The sequence below is a fragment of the Protopterus annectens genome, chromosome 5.part1 (genome assembly GCF_019279795.1).
Source record: "Protopterus annectens isolate FY-2018-M chromosome 5.part1, PAN1.0, whole genome shotgun sequence".
NCBI classification, from domain to species: domain Eukaryota; kingdom Metazoa; phylum Chordata; order Ceratodontiformes; family Protopteridae; genus Protopterus; species Protopterus annectens.
In genome coordinates, this window is record NC_056736.1 from 282094443 (window position 1) to 282118249 (window position 23807).

Below are 23807 nucleotides of genomic sequence, written 5' to 3' on the forward strand. Positions count from 1 at the left end.
GTATATCTGCCCAAGAAGTGGAGGATACTGTACAAAAACAACAAATAAAATGAAGCCACATCAGTATTCAAGTACCTAAGAATTTGACTGGATCAGTCAAATAACCTTCAACTACACATATAAACAATAAAATCTAAAATAATGTGCCTCTTATTCAGGGCAAAGAAAATCCCTTATATCCTTTCTCCAAAAGGGATAATGGATATTGTAAAGGAGCACTACTTGCCCAGTTTGAATAGTGCCTCCTTGTTATACCAAACTCTTAAGAAAAATCAAACTTCTCCACAAATCTGACAGCAACATATGTGGTTTTATCACAATGGGCCACTGAAACTGGATACCACTACTCAGTCCCAAAGGCAAAATGTTGCCCATACCACAAAAATGCACTTTACCCCTTTCATCACTAACATACACCTATCACGCCAAAAAACACTCAACTTCTTTGTAAGCCATCCAACAAAAACAACAAAGTCTATAGTCACACTCCACCCTCTCCTTAAACACCCAAGAGAAAAGACAACACACAACAGACCACTGCTTCTCAGTTATGATCCTGCAGTTATGGGAAACATATTGTAAACAGTACATATTAACCAAACATGTCCATGCTTATTGCTCTCTCTTATGTACTCACTATTGTATCTTACTCAGCCAAGGTTTATACTCTAGCTAACAATTCAGTTACTTTCCACTTGTTTTCAGATATAATGCATAATTACATTTTCTATTATACTCTTTATTTTTGTACTTCAAGGGCTGAATCTGAAAATGAGCCATCTGGCTCAGCATTCTACGCCAGTTAGCAAACAAAAGTAAAATAAAAATAAAAAACTGTGAGGCAAGTAAGAAGCAGTTGGTTGCTTCATTGCGTAAGGTGATATACTACCTCAAAAGTTCCTAAAGTGAGCAGGTTGGTAAAAGAAAGGGACAAAGAAAACTGCAATCCCATGTCAATAATTACAAGTACACTCCAAATATCAGTGACCTTAATTACTGAACTACTAGATAAACAACTAATTCACTTAAGAAACATACATTTGGGATAAAGCTGTGACTTATGGCAAACAATATTAATTGTATAATACTGGATGACAATCACATGAGAAATGGGAAGATCACTACAAAATGAGTGATGACAGTTAAAACTAAGATAGTAAAAGCAATCTCACTTGTGCATCCAACATGAGATATTTGGGATTTGTTCAAATTCTTGTTATCCAAGATGACATTTTTTAAACAGTTACATAATCACAATGGCTGAAACAAAGTAACCATACTTACGAAGAAATAAACTGAAGAACTTACCCAGAAAATGCTCGTGAACAAAGACTATGTCGCATAAACCAGAATCCTCAGAATCAAGAGGAAGAATGCCTTGAAAGAAAAAGCAGACACTGTGTTTAAATGTTACTTGTCTACTGAGGAAAAGTAGATATTTTTCTGTTATACTTTGAGAAAAGTTTGTTCTTGCGGCATATGTTTGATTGTATGTCTAGCAACGTAAATTCTGCTGTCTTTGTAATCTTTTGACCAGTCTATATACCAGATTACCATATAGTAAATACATACAAATAACTTTAGATTATAAGCTTGGAAATTCTGACGTGATGCTCAACATGGGAGCTAAACAGTATCAAAAACTGACAGTTTAAAATTCTATGCAATATCCATTTAAGTCAATAAATAAATAAATAAAACAGTCCCAAGACTTCCCTACCTACTTCCTCCCCCCCCTGACCAGATGCCACATCCTACTGGCTGCTGTTGTAGTGAAGGTGACAGCTGGCCAGTGATGCGCTATTATCCAAACAGGTCTGGAACTTTTGGCCTAAACTAGCCCCATTCCTTTAGCAGAGACAGATATTATCTGTTGAATTAGGGACACATAATGTTGGTCCCTATGTTGACTCCATGCTCCCACTTACCCAACCAATCCTCAGCTGCACAGATTAGCACTGTTTGGCATGCTGAAGGCACCTTGTGATTTCCCGGTCATCTTTTAGCTGCTAAGCCTGTGCCAGCTAACAGCTGTAAAGCAAACCAGTCCGTTTCTCCAGCTGAGCTGGAAGAATCAACAATGGCCACTCACTACCATCCCTCATCTGATGCCACCAGCACCTAGGCTTCTAGTTGGGGCAGGCAGCACTTCATCCCAGTATAGCACACAGCCATCATAATAAAATGAGTTAATTTAGTTTTTGTGTTTCAATGATTATTTTCATTATGAAAGGTATAAGCTGTATTTTATCAAATCATCATCATTCATTTATTGAATGTGAGTGACTCAGCAGGCAGTACACTTTGATGTTGGAAGATCAGAAGAATTGTATGTTCTATCAACATTTCATGTTCCAATACAGAGAATACAGTGAAGTATTTGCTGCTGGTGGCAGGGGGGGTGGGGGGACTCAACGCTGTTAGGATGCTGTCAGATGACATTATAAAAAGAAGTCTTATGTTCCTCATCTGGTTGAGAGTCAGGTAGATACAAAAATTTACATGGTACTAATTGACATAGACCAGGAGGTTTGTTTCTGATGCCCTGGCTCAACTTCCCTGCAGGCTGCATTTATGCTTTAAAGAAGCAATAGTCACAACGAGATCAACCTTGACAACAAACTCAATAAATTTCAGTGGGTACTTGTTGGAACACCTAAAGTATAGGTGACATAAGTGCTCCTATTCCAATAACTCTTAAGAATATCAAGAAATCCTCAGATGCAGTATTACATTTTCTTATACCATGTAAGGCGTTATGACATTCCACTTAGCCAGCTAATGGCTTACAAAGTGATAATGACCTGCGAGGTTAAGTAAGGAGTCAGTCAGTAACACACACACCATATAACTCCCAAACCTACAACTGTGAAATACTCATTCATTAAAAAAACATATACTAAACCAAGACTTGCATCCCAGGACTTAATCTCCTTAAAATGAAAGGAAAAAAATACACACTAATTTGAAATATGTTGCATGAACAAAAAAACATAATCAGGAAGTGTTATGAAAGGGGAAAGTCTCCTAAATTATACCCCCCATTATGAGTATGACAGATTCAGCCCTGAGGGTTGCAACCCCCAACAAAGACATTTCTTATTTACATAGGATGTTCATAATCATGATACCAGAAAAATACTGGTTGAGATGCACTAAAGTCTACAATGGTGCCCTTTCCAAAGGGAAGAAGGAATGTATCCTTATGGGGGCCAGTTTGCTCCCCTCCTCTCTCCACTGGCAGACAGTCACTTAATAAATCTAACAGGAAACCTTTTATAGACAAGAGAGCTGTTTTTGCATGTATCCTGGATCCTTTGCAATACATTAAAGATGCAGTGAGGAACTAATTACACTTCCATCAGTGTCCCCTTTCCAGGAGTAGTGCTAAATCATATCAAGAGATACACAGTGAAGACGTTCATATGGACTTGTCAATAGCTTTGTTAGGTTTTCCTTTACCTGTGTGCAACTGAAAGAGAAAATACTTGGTTCACCTCATACACATATGAGCAAATAACTAAGAAACGGAAATCCAATATTTTGCCCTGAGTTACTGAGATAGTGAACAAGATAGCTAGCAATATATCCGAAAGACCTAAATAATTCTTTATTAACTCTATTTACATTGGCTTTCAGTTAAAAATAGTGTAGATACACTCCCCAATACATGCCAAAAATTCATGACTAAAGTGCAGGAGACTTGGATATAAAAGTAGTTTTCTTTCCACTGAACTTCATTTGTTATGACAAAAAAAAAAAAGCTTGAGCTTTTATCACCAAATGTTTTTTTCTTTTTACCCTTAGTTTGCCCATGCTACTCCATTTCTCCCTTACTTCCCTTCACTGACGACCAACTTAGTAATTTAACACAAATTCAGAGTTCCATAACTTCATTATACCTCTTGCATCAATTATAATGAATATTCACATTTACAGTGTTAGCATGCACAGAGATGGCCCTAATTTTAGTCTTAACATGGATACATTTTTGCAACAGGTACTTAAATGAAGCATTATATTTTTAATACTGTTAACAGTTTCATGTCTTTAAAATTTTTATGATGTGTGTCAATGTGAAGATATGTGATGGCTGCCAGCCTAGCTAGATAGAATTTTGTAGATAATTCTGCTATATTTATTTGTAAATATTAATATAAGCCACAGACTTGTTCCCTTAAATGGAAGAAAATTGTGTTAAATGCTGAACGTCAGAAATGTAACATTGCCCTCTGCTGGATGAAAGCTGATAAGTCAATCCTTGTATGACTGTTTGATCTCAAACTCGGAGCCGCAGTGTCTGAACCAGCAGATTCTTCCTATTATTTTGAGACCAGAGTTAATTGCTAGATTTTACATATATAATGTCTTTAATTACTGTGGTTTCCTGACCAGGTGCAAGACCAAAGCTGTTAAACTCTGAGTTTCTGTTAGCCTGGGAAATCAGAGAAGAATGATGTAATTCTAAAATGAGTCAGCAGTGATGTATTATAAATTTAAAAGACTATCTCACAGACAGAGATCGAGCATTTTGGATTTTTGTCTAAATCTGACAACAACTCACCAGTACTCTGTTTTGCTCTACATGTAAGTTTATTTAGAACTGTGATTGCTCTTAGATATAGATAGAAAATAGTAAGTTTAGTCTAGCTGTTTTCTGTATTGATGTCAGAACTATTCTACTGTATTATTTTAAGCATTTTCCTGTGATCTCTGAACTCCTGACTAGCACTGTGTAGTAAGAAGTATTGCCTTGTGTTTGTTATTATTATTAAATATTTTTAAACCTTTCAACTGTGGCTGTTTTGTGTAGAGATAATTTAAGCTCTAGAGTACACTGCATGTATATAGTGATACTGTCCAAGCCACTCCAATAGCTTTAGTCCTAAGTCACACTTACTATTTGGATAATAATATTGCACAATAATAATTGGACACCCTTTGGTAAGGGCCTTTTAATAGCTGATATTAGTGGTTGGTGGCAGCTGGTACTACCTTACAGACTGGCATGAAGGGGCATAGCTAGAGAACCTGTGCCAGCCTTCCCCAGGAGTATCTGTGTGGTTTTATATAACCCTTAACTCAAAGTGTGTGTGCCAGCTACTTGGGCAGGGACATGAAGCACTGGTTGGACAGAGGGTGCTGAAGGTTTTAGCCTGACCACTAGGCTGAGATCTGGGCACTATAGCTGTGCCAGTGGGGTGTCTTTAATGGGGATCTGAAGAGAAAGGGAGAAACCAGCCCCAGACTGACTGTGATCTCTGTGTGCTCTTAAGGAAAATTGTACTTTACTGTGTGTGTGTATTTGTTATCCTTCCCAATGTGGATGCCCCTCACTGGTGTTAATGGTGAGGACTGAGGCTCCCTGATAGCTGGGCCAGGGCACAGGCATCGCATATTAATGAAAATGTAACAACAGTGCTCTCTGCTGGAAGAAAGCTGATGAGTCAAACCTTGTATGACTGTTTGATCTCAAACTCGGAGCTGTGGTGTCTGAACCAGCAGATTGCAATGTTACATTTTTGACGTACAGCATTTAACACAATTTTCTTCCATTTAAGACAACAAGGCTATGGCTTATATTAATATTTACAAATGACAGAATTACCTACAAAATTCTATCGAGCTAGGCTGGCAGCCTTCGCATATCTTCACAATCAACATGTAAAGTTGAAATGTAATTGTATGATATAGTTTGAATATATTTGTTAAAAGTGTTTGTTGCAAAACACCCAGTGAAAACAAGCGAGAACAATGCATTATATAAGACTTTTCTTTTACCAGTGAAGTTTCTGCGTGAGATACGAATTATACATTATACTCAGACAAATGGTAATGGCACTATTTTGGTTTTCTTTGGTGTAACAATTCTAGATGATGACAGGAAATAAATGCACTCATTTTCTCTCTTGGTGGTTCTTTCTCTTTAATTGCAATCAGCTTAAATGGTGCGTCTTCCACTCTGGTTGAATATTTTTTAATTTTTATTTTGGCTCCTTGCCCTTACTCGAATGACAGGATCTCCCATCCTTGTGTGTGTGTGTGTGTGTGTGTGTGTGTGTGTGTGTGTGTGTGTGTGTGTGTGTGTGTATATATATATATATATATATATATATATCTATTACAGACATACACAAACAGTTTTTTTTCCTATACTAAGTATGCTTTCAAAACCTTCAAGAATTCACTCTTTATGGTTTTTCTGCAGAATGCAAAATAATTGACATTATTTAATTCAGAAGAAGCCCTCGTACAAAATACACAATGAATACTGACATCTTTGGGGACTACTACTCTATCTATGATATAGAAACAGCCATCCACAGTAAGCAAGAAATAATGCCCAACAGAGTGACCATTATCAGGAAATTAATGCCAGCACAGGGGTATTTAGAAGGACAAATGTTGCAAGAGGACGGTCTTACCACCTCTGGAAAGGTGTTACTTCCATGATAAGACCCACCCTGGAGGGCATTATTGTGCTTAGAGAATGTATATAGACAATTGGATATCTCAAATTGTTTAGTGCTTGTTTTTCTTTAATTACTATATACTTTTTTATATTTTTTTATGTGAAATAGTTCCTCTACCTAATGTTTCAAACTTGCTGTAGCATATGTATGTGCTGCTGGAAGAAGTATTTTACATCCAAAATATAAATTATATAAGTAATGTCTGCACACAGAAATTCAGAAACACCAACACAGGTTCATAGGAAAGTAATAGGCAATCAGTTTGCACACCATTTCAAGCCTAGACAAAAAGCCCTATTCTAAAATTTCCCTCTAGCTTCAGGGTAGGACATGAAGAGACAGACCATCCAAGAGAGAAACTGATGCTGCCCATCCAATTATCAAGGTTTACCTTGAAGGTGGCAAGGGTTTTAGTTTGCTTGACATGTAGTGGAAGTTTGTTCCAAAGACGAGGGATGCACTAGGATATTAATCTATCATACTACCGTGCCTTATTTATTTGCTGATGAAGGTTTTTTTTCCTTTAACTGTGTTTTTGATGTATCATTAGTTTTGCTAAGGGATAGGACATCAAATAGAGTTTAATTTTTCATGGCAAGAAAGGCTGGACATAGAACTCCATGGAAGTATCTGTAAGAGACTGGATACAGAGAAAGGACTACCAGTCTTCTCCTGATAACTAAGATTTTTGAGGCCACTGATCTTTTTAGTTATGAGTTGCAGAGGTTTCTCAAGTTTCATGACATGTTTAAATATATACCAAAAGGCACATTATGTTCAAAAATGGTCCGACACAATATGAAACAGAGTGGAATTAAGACTTCTTTGGATCTAGTGGAAGTGCCTTTGGAAATTACATGGACCAGATAAAAGACTAAGTACTGCAGAGAAATGATGGTCAAATGATAAGGAATTATCAACAAGAAATACCCAGATCCCTTACAACAGTGTCTTACTGGAAGGGTGCATCCCTTACACTGTAAATGAAACTGTACTGTTTACCAAAATGAACTATGCCACATTTTTTACATTTAATTTGAGACCATTGTCCTTGCCCCAATTTTTAACACTGGTCTAAGCTGTGATGCAGCAACTGTGAATCAGTTGAAGATGGAATAACAAACACCCAGTTTACAGTCATCTGCAAATGGTTAGCCATAGACCAGGACTGCTGACCTGAAGGTCTGAGAAATATACACCAAACAGCAGAGTGCTCAGAGCTGAGCCCTGTGGCAGACCACTGGCAACTTTTTTGCTTTCAGAAGTGGCACATGCTAATCTAACCACATGGGTTCTGTCAGACAACCAGTTAGCTATCCATCTCACTACATAAGGATTTATATTCAGATTTACAAGTCTATCGATATGCCTGCATGCAGAGCCAGGTAATGGTCAAATGAGGCGGTAGGCAGAATAAAGAACCAGGCCCCACAGTATACATTCTGGTGTCCCATTACTTCTTCCATCCCCCAATTTACCATAAACACTGCTCAAAACAATCAACATGCATACTACTTTCTTATTTACTTTTGAAATGAAGACAAAGATATGGATTTAATTTACTTATCCTTTGTAGACCAGGTTAGTCCTACAAGGCTAGTAGTGTCTTTTCTTGGGAGACCCTTGGTGGTATTTACATTAGGGAAAATTGGCCAGGTCATTGTGGAAGATCCCACTACTCTTTTCAATAGCTCAGGTAGATGTAAAAGATCAACACCTACCATCATTGCAAGCAGAGGAGGCCTCACGGTGTAGTAGTAGAACCCACGGCCTTCTGCACCAAAGGCAAATATGCTACCTGTTGTGCTACTAACACTACTTTAAATTTCTTTTGAGAAGCGGAGGCAAACATTTGATAGCATTAATAGAACAATAATGACCTAGAGGAAAGCAGAATGCATAAGAAAATACCACTGTTATTGGTGGACCTTGATGCAGAGAAAGCATTTGACAAAGTAACCTGGGATTTTATGAGTACAGCAATGGAAACATTTGCATTCCTTGATACAATAATATAAGGTTAATCAGGAGGATGTATGAGGGACTGGAGACAAAAATTAAAGTGGAAGAGTTCCTCTCTGATAAGTTGTTTTAGAACAGAGAAACCAAGCATTGGTGTCCTGTTTCCCCCATGTTATTTGCATTATCTTTAGAGACAATGGCAAAGAGAATAAGGGACTCAGAAATTCAAGGATATAATTGGTATGGTAGAAATTCAAGGATATATTTGTATGGTAGAAATTCAAGGATATAATTTGTATGGTAATCGAGAAAAATTGGCTTTATTTGCAGACAATGTTATTTTTTACCTGATAAAACCAGAAAATGACATCTCAGTGTTGTGGGACATTCTGAGACAGTTTCTAGTTTTCTTCTGGATATAAAATTAATTAAGACATACAAAGACTAGCTGTAAACTATGTACCCACACATGTATTGGTTCAGCAATACCCATATTTATGGGGACATGACATGATAAAATGAAGAGTATGGGCTGAAAAGGATTCTGTTATGGCAGCTAAGGATGTGTGGGGAAGACACTAAACAGAAGATTATACAAAAACTGTGAAAATAGAAACTCTTGTTTGGGATGTGGAGAGCAAGATAAAAGCAGGAACATTTTTTTTGTTCCTTTGGTTTTATATACAGGTCAGGCAATTTTTATTAACCAGAGGAGAAGCTGAGGACCGTAATTAATGAAGAGTTGAAGGATTTTACCTGGGTGGGGAAGAGGACAACGCTCAAGTGGAATAAGCTGATCCTCTTTCAACAGGACAGGTTGGTTTAGGATTGCCTGATTTGAAGGGATATTTTAGAAATACAAAGTTAAGACTCGTACATAATACAAGCAGAATGCTACAATTCAGTGTGGAAAGGGATAATGATGATGATGACAATGACGAAGCGGGGGGAAATTAAAGAAATGAGAGAGAGGGATTTTCAATGCAGATCCTTAAAGAGAACAGCAGCAGCTATGCAGAATATTATATTCATAAAGTAGCAGAAAGTATTCTAACTAAGCCAGCATATGAATGGAGGAAGAAGATCCTGCAGAAAGGGGTGACTGCAATTAAGGGTACAGAGGCAAGAGGGCCTGGAATTTACTGGAGAAAACTGGCAAAGGAACAAAAATACTGGGGCAAATAACAAGAGAGGAAAAGGTAATAGAATGGAAAGAGGTCAAGAAGACATTTGGACTGCAGGCTAGAGACTGCCTTCCCAATCAGGGACCACAGAAAGAGATATGGAAATCCTAAGTGAAAGACCAGCTCTGGTAAAGTTTTTAGCTGACTCTAGAACAGAAGCTGCTATTAAAAAAGGGATAATTAGGAAGGCATATAATATGTAGCCACGGTGGTGCAGCGGTTAGCGTTGTCGCCTCACAGCAAGAGGTTCTCCCGTTCAGTTCTCGGCTGGAGCACCTTCTGTGTGGAGTCTGCATGTCCTCCCCGTGGTCGATTCATGTTAAAGACATGCAGGTAGGTGAGTGTGTGAATGAGCGTGCCTTCGTTGAAGGTTGGGCATAGGGCTGGCAACTCGGCACCATACAAGTCCACTGCCAATCACGAGAGGACCAGAGTTCCGCTATGGTGACCCCTAACCGGGAAAAGCTGAAAGTCTTTATTATAGGAAGGCATATAATATACTGCATGATAATAAAAGGAACCAATCAGAGGAGGTTAGAAAAGATTGGAAAGAGAGATTGGACAAGCCATTCAAAAGAAAACAATGGGAGGACATATATAGGACTCCCAAATATGCAACAAATTTTAGAAGACTTAGGATTTTTGCTTGGAAGTCTCTGCATAGGCATTTTTATACCCCAAGCAGACTCAAAGAATTTTTAAATAGCAAACGTTGGAGTTGTGATGGGGAAGAAAGAGGTAACTGACAACATATGTTTTGGTGGTGAAATGATTTGCAGACTTTAAAAATTCCCTACAGTATGGTGTAATCAAATTTGTGTAACTAAGGAAAATAATATTTGACCTGAGATACAGGATCTGAATTGCCTAGACACAGTTAAGTCTGTTAAGTTTAAATCTGGTGACTGCCAAAAAGCAATTAGTAGAAAATGGAAATCAATGTCTTAACCAACTGTATTTTAAGTAATAAATACTGTAATAGAGATAAAAGAAATGGAAGTGGGATCTTTAGAAAGGTGTAGGAGCACACTACATAAAAATAGAAATTGTGGGAACAATACATGCAGAATAATGTTAGAGGAAGGGTGAGGTTTAAGGATGTCAGGAATTGAGCAACTTATGTAATGTTGGATTGATAATAATTTTATAAAAGCATACATTTGATGTATAATGTTTGTAACTGTGAATTTGTTAACTTGGTGTGTTTTCTTTTATTTAAATGTATGTTTGCCTGTGTCTTAAGTGATAATTCTATAAAGGTGTTAAAAACACTGCTTTACATTTTATAACCCAAACACTGACAGCCATTTGCTAAACAAAACAGTTGCACACTGAAAACAGGTTTCGCTTGTGCAACAGAAAACTTCTCTTCCCTTAAAGCTCACATTCCTTGAAAATGCACCCCTTACAGTTTTGAACATTTTTTTCCTTTAGTAAGTTAAACAAAATGTATGAACTAATAAGTGATAAAATAACCCATTTCAGAACACTTCAGTCAACTCTGGTAGTTCGTGGACATGATTAAGGCTCTTGCCTCCTGTAGCCAAGGTAATGGGTTTGAGTCTGAGCTAGCTAATTAACTAACCTGCCGTCGCTAACTAGAGTATTTTACAGACACACACCTGCTGCTGAAGGAATACTCATATTTGTTGTAAAGCAGCAACTCTCTGCTTCCAAAAGCAGATGGCAGTGACTCCAACAATACATTACTTCTCAAATCCTGAAACGAAAGTAACACTAGCAGCAGTTCCAACTCCAATGCGCGTTTAAGTAATCAAATCTCACATGTTGCTCTGCGTGCATTCATTGTACTCCCAAAGACACCCACATGCACAGACCACAGATGCAACATGGAGAAAATGGGTGTTTAAAGAAGAAACAAAATAATTTGTATATATATTCTTTTAATTAAAATTAAATGTTGTGGTCAGCCCCCCACCCAACCAGTGAGCCCTAGGCAGCTGCCTAGGTCACTTAGTGCTAGATCCAGCTCTGCCCTGCATGGGGAATAATGTCAAAGGCCTCGGCCATGTCTACATATGCTGTATGCATTACATAACCACTATCTACTGCTTCAGTTACGTTTCAAACAAATTAATAAGTTTAAAAAGACAGGACCTTATTTTGATAAAGCCAAAATGATAAGGGTCTAGGGCTAAGAGATTTTCAATGTCCAGATGAATGAAGTCTGAGATAATGTGCTCTACAGCTTTATATTTGAGGCTAGTGAGACTAACGGATCTATAGTTACCAAAATCTACGGCTGGACCACCCTAGTTAAACTGCATCACAATAGTGGTTTTCCAGGCTTCAGGAATGTAACCAGTGTTGAGGCTTAGATTAAAGAGGTTAAGTATGGGTTCAGAAAGGCTATATTTGGCACTGCTAATTTGGTAACTTGGTATATTGTCAGGGAGCATGGATGAAGTACTCTTGGTTTTTGAAAGGGCTGAGAGAACTTGTTCCATAGTAATTAAAGGGGGTGGCTAGGATTGTGGAACCCATGGGATAGCTATAACTGAGTGGAGTAAAATTTACACTAAATTTGTTAGCTAAGATATTAGCTATTTTCTTTGAGTCAGTGTGTGTAGTATTATTGTGGATTAGCCATCAACACTGTTTGGTGTTATTTCCTAGCTTCCTAAAATTGTTAAAGAAAGGTTTGCAGTTATTTTTGGGGTTAGTTGCTATTTTAAATTCATACTCAGCTTTGAGCTTACTAATGGTTCTCAATCTCACATATACACATGTTCAGCAGTTAGAACCACTGTTGACTGAATACACTTCAGATGTCTCATCACAACTGAATGAATAAAAAGAACAATCGTACAAATCCAAGGCACTGCAACCCCCCATGCCTCTTGACTGTCCCTGATTTTACCTCACAGCGTTCCACTGACCCTCATAGAATATTTAATTTGTTGGTAAATCGCTGAGGATTAGTCAGTCAGTCATTCAATAATGCCAGACATTAGAGCTTCATACTTCTTTATGTTTAGACAATGTGTGCTGATGGAATGTCTGTTGCAGATGAAAGAAGTATGCATGGTCCCTCTCTCATTCACTCTCTCTCTCAAAACACACACCTTTTTTATTTACTTACTTTTTTTTTTTTACACTTGCTAAACAGCAAAGCTGCATTTGGCAAGTGTAACAAATGGTGGTATTTTTGTTTTTTTCTGTGCAAGCTTTACATCCTGCCATGTAGCAGCTGATTTTTTCACTGGACTTTATCTGTACATTAACACCTTGTTGGAGAACGTTGATACTCCAAAAGGGTGACCATAGTACACTTCTCACATTCTCCAAGTTTTACTTTATAGGCATAATTTAATTACACTGACACATCCCATGGAATATCCCCTTCTTTCATTCTTCCATTATCCACAATCCAGAACTTCATACTAAAGAAGAGTGATCTTTTTGAAAGGTCAAAACTGTAAACGCATTTTATTTTTGCATTATAATAATAAAGACTCTGTTATAAAATGACTATGAAATGAAACTATCGAATATTCTTTTTAATTTTCTAGCAGTTTCTTCTAAGTAAAATAATACCTTATAATACGAAAGGTACACAAATTCTAAAAATAAACTGTCTGATCAATCAAGACATGCTTTTAATTCATCTTCCCAAAGCACACTATGGAATCACATTTTACCGTTCACAATGTATTGCACTGCACATGGCATTAATGAAGCAATATACTGTGCACAAATGAATGAAGAACAAAAATCTAGTGTTTAAAATTTACCTACTTGCCATCTCCATTGAGATAGAGAGATAAAAATCCTGACTGACTCAGGCAATATGTGCTCCTTTAGCGGCAAGAGCACCTGCCTGTTGGATCTGGAGTAGGAAGGATGACTGTGCCTATTCCTGGGGGAAGTGGAGCAGAACTTTAATCCCTCAAGGGGTAGTGACATCTGAGGGTAGTTCTGGAGTGTGCAAACAAAACTTAAAAAAAAAAACGACTGCATCTTCTCAAATCTAATTTCTTTATCTAAGAGTGTAATTGGAATAAACAACAAAAACAGCAATATGATAGATTAATCAGCTCTCTATCAACATGAAAAACAAAAAGGTAGCTTATCAAAATGGAATTAATCCGTTCTCTAGCAACCTGAAAAACAAAAAAGTAGCTCAACAAAATGGAATTACTGTAATAGTGAAACATTTCTGCTTACCAACTACTGCTTCATCTGGGTGGAAAAATGATACCTTTTGCCCAACTGAAAAAAAAGGCAATGATTATAATGCTACTCTGTGAATATTTACTATATTATACACAGTCTTATGCAAGCCTTTGAGTTCAGTGATAAGCTAATGTGAATAAATGTTCTTCCATTACAGGAAAGTACAGTTGTTTATGAACTTACCATAACAGTAGATGTTCTACTGATCATTGTTGCAGTATTCCTGACATATGGGTTGTCATAGCTGACGTCCAGACAAGGTACCAAAGCTTTACCTTCCCTAAGTTGTATGGCTGACATATGATCTCAGCTTGTATGTGTTGAGGTATAAAGATGGATATAAGAGCGTGGATCCAAAGACCATCTCCAAGTCAGCTGCCTAAAGAGTACTGAAAGAGGAAACTAGTCAGCTAGAAAGGGTTTAGCTTGAACCGCAAGGAAAAATCTCCCATTCCCATAAAACAGAGCAAAGGCTACAGAAAAAAGGAGAGAGGCAGCCAAGATTGAGGTTAGACAGAGAAGAGGGATTGGGTGGTGGAATGAAATACTGCAACAGTGATCAGCAGTCATGTACTATTAAGGTTAGTTCTTACACAACTGTACTATATCCTGACTAAAATCACTGTTTCAGTATTCCTGACATATGGATGATTCCCAGATCTGAAGGAGAAAGGAAGGATGGCTATGGAATAGAAGATTTGTCCAGTAGTCCAGACAGGACTGACCAAGCAACGGCTGCACTGGACTTTTTGTAGTGTTTGGTAAAAAGGTGTGAAAAAAGAACCAAGTGGCCGCCTCCAAGATAGACCTGGAGTCTACTCCTTTGTGGAAAGTCCCTGCGGAACTGACTGCCTTAAGGGAATGTGCTTCAGGGCAGGAAGGCGTGGTCTTAAAGTGCGAATAGTAGAAAGATAGGCTTTGAAATTCACGCTGCAATAGTTTGTTTGGAGACTGGCTGTCCCAGCTTAGAGAACATAAAAGATATAAACATCGGTTAGTCTTTTTGAAGGATTTAATTTTGTCCAACTAAAATCTGAGCTGCCTGTGAATATCCGGAAAATGTAATATCCTTTCTCAATTCCCAACACAGAGAGGAAAGGAAGTGGGAAAATGAATAGCCTCATTGAGAGTTTGCTCATTACCTTAAGCATGAAGGATGGATTAGCTCTGACAGACACCCTGTCTTTGTGAATAAGAAAAAGGAGGTGGGCCATGAGTGCTTAACACTCAGCTCTCCTCGTAGAAATAAGAGCTAGCAGGAAGATGGTTTTCCAAGTACAGAATTTTAGAGAAGATGAAGATGGTTCAAAGAGAGTTATAGTTAAGCTTTTCTAACATTAAATAAGATCCCCAGGGGGACAGATGGGTTTCCTTAGTGGGTTAAGATGCAGACCTCCCCTGAGGAACACTTGACTTCTCGCCTAACCATATGTGCAGGGCTACGAGGGAGGCAGACATTGATAGCAGACAAGTCACCTTTTATGGAAGAGTAGGCCAGACCTGATCATAGAAGGCCACAGAGGTATTGCAGAATCATAGGGACCTGTGCTAAAAGTGGATCCAAACTATGTTTGCAGCACCAGTAAAAAAAAAAAACAACAAAAAAAAACTTTCCACTCTGCAGTGTAAGATTTTCTAGTTGCGAGTCTCTTGTAGGACTTGTAGAACCTCAGAGAAGAGATGTCTTTGAGGGATTAAAATCCCATCTCCCACAGGATCAGGCTAAGAGAGGGAAGATTTGGTAGAGCAGCAATCCTCTTTGCTGCGTTATTGGGTCCGAATATAGAGGAATTTTTCTTTGTCAAGTGAAACAGCAGGGGAATCTATGTTGCCTCTGCCAAAACAGGGCCAGTAAAAGGAGTTTGGGTGCTTAATTTTGCATCTTGAGCAGAAGTTTTGGAAGAAGCAGAGTACTGATGGCATAGAGGAACTTCCCTGCTACTGGAAAGAAAAGGTATCTATCCTCCAGGCTATGGGACATGGATCCTTCGTGTAGAACTGAGAGAGCTGATGGTTGTTTTGTGAAGCAAACAGGTCTATGTTAACAGTGCCACACTGAAATGGGTGTTGTGAAATATGACAAAGGAGGGGTGCTGCAGAAGTAGTTACAGGCTTTTGCCTCCATACAGCAGAATCCCAGTCGGAGGCTCCCTTTGGGGCTTTTCAGTCCATCTTTTTCCAGACGCTTTTCTGTGTTTATGAACTGTCCTAAGATCCCTTCTAATAAAGGGGGTAGATTTAGATTGTCAGTTCCTATGGTATATCTAGGAACTGAGGATAGCAGGATCTGCTTGCAGTCTTTCATAATCTTACCTTGGTCTTGGAGAGTTCTGAATGGACTAGCCATCTGAGCGCCAAACAAATCTTTGTCCAATGGTGACTCTAGAATTTTACATTTTAAATCCTCAGGTATAGGCTGACTGTAAAGCCATGCATATCTGCAAACAGATCCCATGGCAGCTGCCCTTGAAAAAGCATATACTGCATCATAATTGCACTTAATCCTGCGTCTGACAATCTGAGTAGCCTGCAAAAGTAAGCTCTTGCATTTGATGTTTAGACTCTGCTGTAGGAGGATCCGAAATAACTTTGTTTAAGGAGTTAAGGACAGATATCAAATACTTTGTCATTTGAGTCTGGTAATTAATTGCCCTAAAGACAAGGGTGGCATAAGTGTAAGCCTTCCTTCCCCATTTATCCATAGTCCTGTCTTTGTCAGTAGGTAGGGCATTATCACTGGACAGAAGCTTGGAGGGTTTTTCTGAAGAAAGATACTATTGAAGGATCTGGCCCTGGGTTCTTGTACAGATATTTAAAGTTCATCAGGGACCTTGTAAATCCTGTCTGGTCTGTTATGTACTGTTGGCTGAGAATCAGGTGATGAAAGGCATCCTGGAAAGCCTCAAGGAGAGGGGGTACTGGAGAAGGGGCAGGAATATCCATCTCTACGACAGTGTAATATCTCTTCTGATCATCAAAGATCTGCATGGCTTGCATTCAAAGTGTTTCATCATGTTCTGTATACTTTTCCCAAAGAACGCCTTCACAATAGGGGAATCAGGTGAAAGTGAATCCCCTTCATTGGAAGAGATTTGACCTGGAGAATGCAGCTGAGAGAAATAATGCAGAGAATGGTCAGATCAAAAGTCCTGCTCCTCATCAGAAGAAGAAATCAGGGCAGGTTTAGGGAAGTAGCCTGAAGTTGAGAGGACCCAAAGTAGGGAGTTTCAAAGACATAATAGCTTTGAACAACCCTTGTGAGAAGACCATCCACTTCTCCCTAGCTGCTGAGGGAGAGGCCACATGCTTAGTCTTCTTTTTTTTTCTTTTTAGGCATGATGTCTGTCTGAATGAGAAGTGGAGATTTGGAACCAAGTCTGACCTCTAGTAGACAGCCTGGGATCTATTCTATAACTAAAATTTTTGGAATGCCATGCAGTACTTCAGAAATGAGACACAGTTCCTAGGACATATCAGCAGTCTGCAAGGCCTTAGGAGCCATACCAGCCTCTGATAGGGTCTTGGTAATGGGAAACTGAAAAGAAGCCTGATGTAGCTCATGTCCTGTAACCTTAGAGGGTATGTCGGAATCAAATACGTTGGACTGCAGATCCATTTGAAGTTTTTTTTTCTTTGATGGTAGAGGAACATCAGAGAATACAGAATCAGACATCTTGGACTGGACTAAGTGTTTAAGATGCTGGGTTTTGAGAAAGATGTTAAAGTAGAAAGCCTAGATCCAAGGGTTTCTGGAAACAATGACTGGCAGATAGAGCAAGATTAGTGATTGTGTTCCAGGCCTAGGCAAAAAAGACAGTTAGCATGCAAGTTCTTGTATGGAATCTGCCTACTGTACTCGCACTTGCCCCTCCTAGCTGATATCTACAACTTTCAACAAAAATCTTAAGATAAAAAGGAAGGTTCCCCAACAGTGCACTTATCTGGATAAATGACTGAAGCAATGGCACCAATGACCAAACAGCAAACAGTCCAACAACAAATGCACAACCTGCATTTGGGCTGGCAGCGAGACAGTCTTAGGATCCATGCTCATATGTCTGTCTTTATACCCCAACATATACAAGCTGAGGTCATGCATCAAATGTCCGAACTAGGGAAGGTAAAGTTTTGGTACCCTGGCTGGACATCAGTGGTGACACCCCATATGTCAGGAATACTGACACAGTAATTTCAGTAAGGACATCTGTGCGAGTTTAATGAACACTAGCAACTTTACAGATCAGAGATTCAACATTGTTGTCAAACTTTACAGCAAGAATTTACATTAATGACATTTTTATTTCTTGTTTCATGAAAAGATTATAAGAAAAAAATCAATAAGACAGGGTAAACATTCTGAAGTTCATGCACTTTATATCCCTTTGAAAAGGATGGAAACTAAGCAGAGTCATACTTCAAAATTCCAGTTTCACCATAGTGGCTACACAGAAAACATTCTGAAGCTCCAACCTGCAAAGTGGTTCATATCTGCAATCAATCACTTGTTCCCCTTTATATGCCTTACTCACAATCAAGAGAATGTTCTGTTTTTATATACATACATCTACATACATACACACATTATGTAGTAGAGTTTACAGCAATTCTGCTACTTTTATTTTGTTTAAAGAATATAAAAGAACACTACCAGATTGCCATTACTATCAATACTTTCATCAAATTATGTTTTATTCAAAACTTATTTCAGTTGTTCATCTTAGGAAGGGAAAAATAAACATTCAATAAAAAGATATTCAGGGGTACTTGAAGTTTAAAACTTGAAAGCAGCACCACTTGAAACTACTTAATTTTGTTTTACTTTGTGATATTTAGCAGTTTTCGTAAATCCACAGCAGTATTTCTGGATAGTTATTTTTTGTAAATATTTAGCAAAAGGACTGGTGCTATATCTAGTACATCAGAAGATTAACCATTAAATGCCTAGAGTGAGGAGCACTGTTGTTGTGCAGTCAGCAAAAGCCCCTAGGCTACAGGTGAAATGTGTACAGCTACTATGGTAATGTTTACACGAGTACTAAAAACTGCCATCTTGACAGACTTAACTTTGGAAACGGGTAACTCGATTACTAGGTTTTGCTCTGTGTGTGTGTGTGTGTGTGTGTGTGTGTGTGTGTGTGTGTGTGTATGTGTGTGTGTGTGTGTGTGTGTGTGTGTGTGTGTGTGTGTGTGTGTGTGTGTGTGTGTGTGTGTGTGTCTTCCATAGATTTAGCCAAGTATTAGGAAGGAATCTTGTGAAAAGTGGTGACAGATGATTCTTACCGGACTGTTGAGCAAATCGCCTCCATCTTCTCTTGGTCCCCACCAACAGTAGGTGTAACATTAATATTTAAACTCCTTCAGCCTAGAAAACATGCTAGAAATAAGGCACATCCATCCACAGCTATAGGCTTCCAAAGTAATTGGAGATTGCTTCACCTCCCCACTCCAAGAGACTCACCTTACACCACTCAAGATTATCAACCGCAAATAACTATATGGCACTCCAAACAGGGTTGTGAACTCTGTATACCAACATTGCAGACAGAAACTTATCACAAGATCCGCTACTGATGAAAATTAAGACATAGCTGAGAAGCTTACTGCTGTGACTGTATTCTTAAAGAAATGTCTTAAAAACACAGCCTGTCACTTCTGGAAAATGATATTGGGCCATGAATGCCTATATGAGAGGCTTACTGAAAGAACTGGAAGACAAGTTTTTGGCTTCTTTAAATGGATTGCAATTAAATGATATTGCAGGGAATGCCATCCTAGAAAACTTTGATACCCAGAAAACCAAAAAAAAAAGGGTTCTCCAAAATATGCACCTTTAGAAGTGATTATACATAAAAAGGGAATGTAGATGGAAAGCCACTCACCAAGGCATTGTTCACACGTGGTAAAGCCCTTCCTTAAATATTTTACTTCTAGCTTTCAAATATTGTGTGCACACCGATTCTCTTGGATAGAATTCTACAAGCCAGTCATTCCATATACAACCCTTTTAATGAAAGAAGGCCACCAAATGATCTCTGTTTTGCAGAAAACAACCATAAGATCTTTTTTTTTTTTTTTTACAGAATTTGACACAGAGTCAAACTAACACAAACTTAAAAGCCTGTTTGATAGAGGCTGACAGTTACATTTATGCAGAAAATATAAACTTCATCAGGTCCATTTATGCACAAAATATAAACTTCACAGACCATCTTCTGTTCCAAGAAAAATAATATACAATGTAGTATGTGTGCACTTGTATGTGTCTGTATGAACATATTTCAGATTTAGTGGTTTCCAGATCATTCTACTAGGATTAGAGTATGAAAAAAGAACGTGACACATTCAACAAGCAAATGCAAGCTTTACACACTTCACATACACCTCCTTTCACCTAGTTTAAAGTCACTAAATAAGAGGCAGGGAATGAGAAAATATTGAATTCACTTTCCCTTTTCTGTTGACACACAAATTATTTATCTGGTAATGGGTGTTAGCGGTATTATTTGGCTTTCTGCCTTTTTGTTTTACTTTGTAGTGAAATACTTCACTTTTTGATTCTGTTTGCAGCAAATTAATTGCTCACAGGAGTTACAAGACAATTGAGCCAAGTGGTCATTCCAGTCTTGCCAGCACCCACCATTAGGCTTTACTTCCTACTGGAAAGAGGGATAGGCCAGTCATACCAGGGGGTGAATTTATGAATACCCATTCCAGTTGTCCATCATATTTTTGAAGATGGATAGTGTGTCACACCACTTAACTTATTAGGGAAGTTAGCTCCACGGAAAGAGTTAGGGCTGCATGACAAACCTATCCCTACACCTTGACTTGATTTGTTGCAGCAGGTTTAGATCTCTGACCCTGGTGTTAGTAGGACAGTTTGATTTTTAAAGGTGTAAGTTCTTGGACTACTAGATCTCCTATGACTCTATACACTAGACACAGATCTAGAGAGGTTATTGTCTGCCTTTACTCAGCCCTCATTAGGCCAGTCATTGAGTATAATGTCCCCTTTGGCATTCATCTGTCCAGGCGCATGGAACAACTGAAACACCCATAGAGATACCATACTAAAAGGATACAAGGCTTAAACAACAGGTTCTACATGGCCCGACTCAAAGCCCTGTAACTCTACTCTGTATCATACAGACTGCTAAGCAGTGACATGTGTCGGACATACAAAGCATCTTCTGACCCAATACTGATGGATTTACTGCACATCAGAAGGTCAAATGTCATCAGAAATACTCTGTCTAGAGATCTAAACCACTTCTACAACATCAGCATAACATTTTGGAGGAACAGGTATACCTCCACATAGTATGGATTAAAAAGGATTCTGGTCTGGCAGCTAAGTGTATGTGGGAAGGGACTAAATAAAAGATCATACAAAAACTGAGAAATTGGAAGCTCTCTTGTATGGGTATGGGTAGCAAGATGCAAACAGTTAAATGTTTTTAGTGTATTTAGTTTTATACACGTCTGGCATGTTTTTATTAACCAGGTATAATATAATTCAATACTCTTTCCTTTTTGTCTATACCAATAAGGCCATTTAAACTCAAGACAATATGGTTAGAATAGCCATTATGCTAGATTATTATAATTCCCACCTACTGTGCATGACAGTTTGTTTCAATATGTATTCCCAAATTTTGTCTTAAATGCATACACAGTTTGGCTGCCTGATCTTTTACACAGTTTTCTTCTGATCTCCATCTGACCCTATGTCACATTTTCAAGACTTTCTGCTTTAATGACATCCCTAAAACAAAATACTAAATATATTTTCAGAAATTCACATCCCCTATTAAACTTAGAACAAGCACACAAAACTATGTACATTTTCAACAAAAGAAATTCACCCCTCCAGATAATAGGACCCAAACTGATAGATGCACCCACAAGCACTACCTAATCTAAAATAAAAGTTACTCATGTGTAGCACATTACGTCCTGCATTCCCATTTACACAAACTGCTGTCTGTAGTTCTCTTATCTCTATTCCCCACCCAAATGTGAAAAACACATTGAATGCTTTCAGAAAACTAATCTTTAGCCCTATGAGTAACTACACTGCTTTAAAATGACAGTGTCAGTGGTGCAACAGGCAGCATGCTCATCTTTGTTGCAGAAGGCTGTAGGTTCTATTTCCACACCAGAGATCAAATGCTGACACTGCAGTACAGCATAAGGGGGGTGCTGCACTCTTGAGTACAGTGTGTTTCAGACAAGATGTTAAACTGAAGCCCCATCTGTGAGTTGGTGGTAGCTATGGTGGATGTAAAAGATCCCATGGCACTTATCAAAAAAAGTAGGGCAAGTTCCTCGATGCTCTGGCCAAATTTCCCCTAGTAGCACAAATACTACTTTGGGTCTCCCCTGAAGAGGCTAATAGCCTAGTGGGACTAACCCAGTCAACAATGGATAAATAAAACTAAATTGAATACTAAATATTAATGCTGCTGGGTTGACAACTACTACTTATTCACTTCCCTAATTTCAAACTATTTCTCACTGAACTGCTTGCCACTACAACTTAAAACTTTGCATTTCACTCGGCAAAGAGTGCTCAGAAACTCGAGATTAACAGCTTCTCTCTGTATAGTTAGCAATGAGATAAAATAAAGCTAACAGCTTTGCAGACACAAAGGAACCTTACACATTTCAGTATGAACACACTGCACAAGCTTATCCTGGCCAGCTGCTGGCAGCTGCACACTTCTTAATTCCCACTGAGAACATTTGCTAATGGGAAAAAAAAACAAGCTAATAACTTTGCATATTCAAGAAACTTAGCATGTTCCATGCCTTTCTTCATTTTGTCGTATTTGTAAGCCTATTGGCTTAAAAAAACATTCAGTGCTCAATCAAACCAAAGATATAAATCCAGACAACTGACCTTGTAAAAACAAGGGAAATTATTATCTTAACTCTACATACAATAAGTACTTTTAGACCCTCACTCCCACTCAGGAGCCCAAGATCACATTATATTAACAAACTTGCTTTTGTCCAGCCTTTCATATCTTGTCACACTGTAAAGCCTATATGGCTTATAACCAAGAAAAAAGTACTTATTATAATATCAACTGAAAATATTCCCAGTCATGTAAAATATCCGTGACTGCACACTAAACAAAATTGATTTACAATACAACATCCAATTTACATCACAAAACTTTTTATACAAATATTAACAAAAAAAAAAGTTTTCCCTTTAGTGTATTTCTAAACATTCAAGGGGAACCGCACCAACAGACTCAAAAAAACATGTTCATTTCATCATGGTTTGGTGTTTCCTACATTTTAACACCACTCAGACTTTTTACAGGTTTTCAGATATTTTTTATACATAATTTCTGAGTCTGACCACATGGGGTCTGGCATCAAAGTAATTCTGATTGTTTAGTCTATCTCCAAGTATCCCACAATGCAGTGCTCACCTGTAAAAAGTTACATCACGCAGGCCATTTTCTTCCTAAACCTCCTGTCACTGCATAGATTTTATATGCATACACTGCTGTCTTTCAGTCAGTTTTAAGTAACACTTCATGCCATTCACTGACTACTTAAAACAAACAGTCCAAATGCCAAAAAACAGACTTTCAAAGTGCTTTTTACTGCTGCTTATTTTTAGAAGACTAAACTGCAGTTTTTTTGTAAACCCTGAATTACACTACTTTGACTCATCTCCCATCCCCCCCTCACGCCTAACTTCCCTAGTTGTTAAAGTGCTAAGGTAATTTGAGCTGTTACCTGCTGTGACTGACAGCTCACAGCAGACTTGACTCATGTACTGTTTCCTTGTTCTAACTTTTACTTTCTGTATGGGTAAGGGAATGACCAGGGAGCTGTGACATCACAGCATGGGTGGGTTTTTAGGACGGTCATGGTGATGTCAGTTTGGGGAATGAACTGGCCAGAAAACTACCTGTATTCAGTGGCCTTGATGACATTAATGAATTGGAGACATTTCCAGGGCAGGATA

The 23807-nt window shown here is 38.3% G+C and overlaps 1 protein-coding gene across 2 annotated transcripts in view; it reads right to left on the bottom strand.

Annotated features, from left to right (window-relative positions):
* Positions 1–23807, bottom strand: part of CRYZL1 (crystallin zeta like 1) — a 951914-nt gene that overhangs the window by 583506 nt on the left and 344601 nt on the right. For both annotated transcript variants that reach the window (XM_044072955.1, XM_044072954.1), the window contains exons 4-5: positions 13808–13852; positions 1309–1377 (exon numbers count right to left, since the gene is read on the bottom strand). In XM_044072955.1, coding sequence (XP_043928890.1) covers positions 1309–1377; positions 13808–13852 — 114 coding nt within the window. The remainder of the gene's footprint in view (positions 1–1308; positions 1378–13807; positions 13853–23807) is intronic.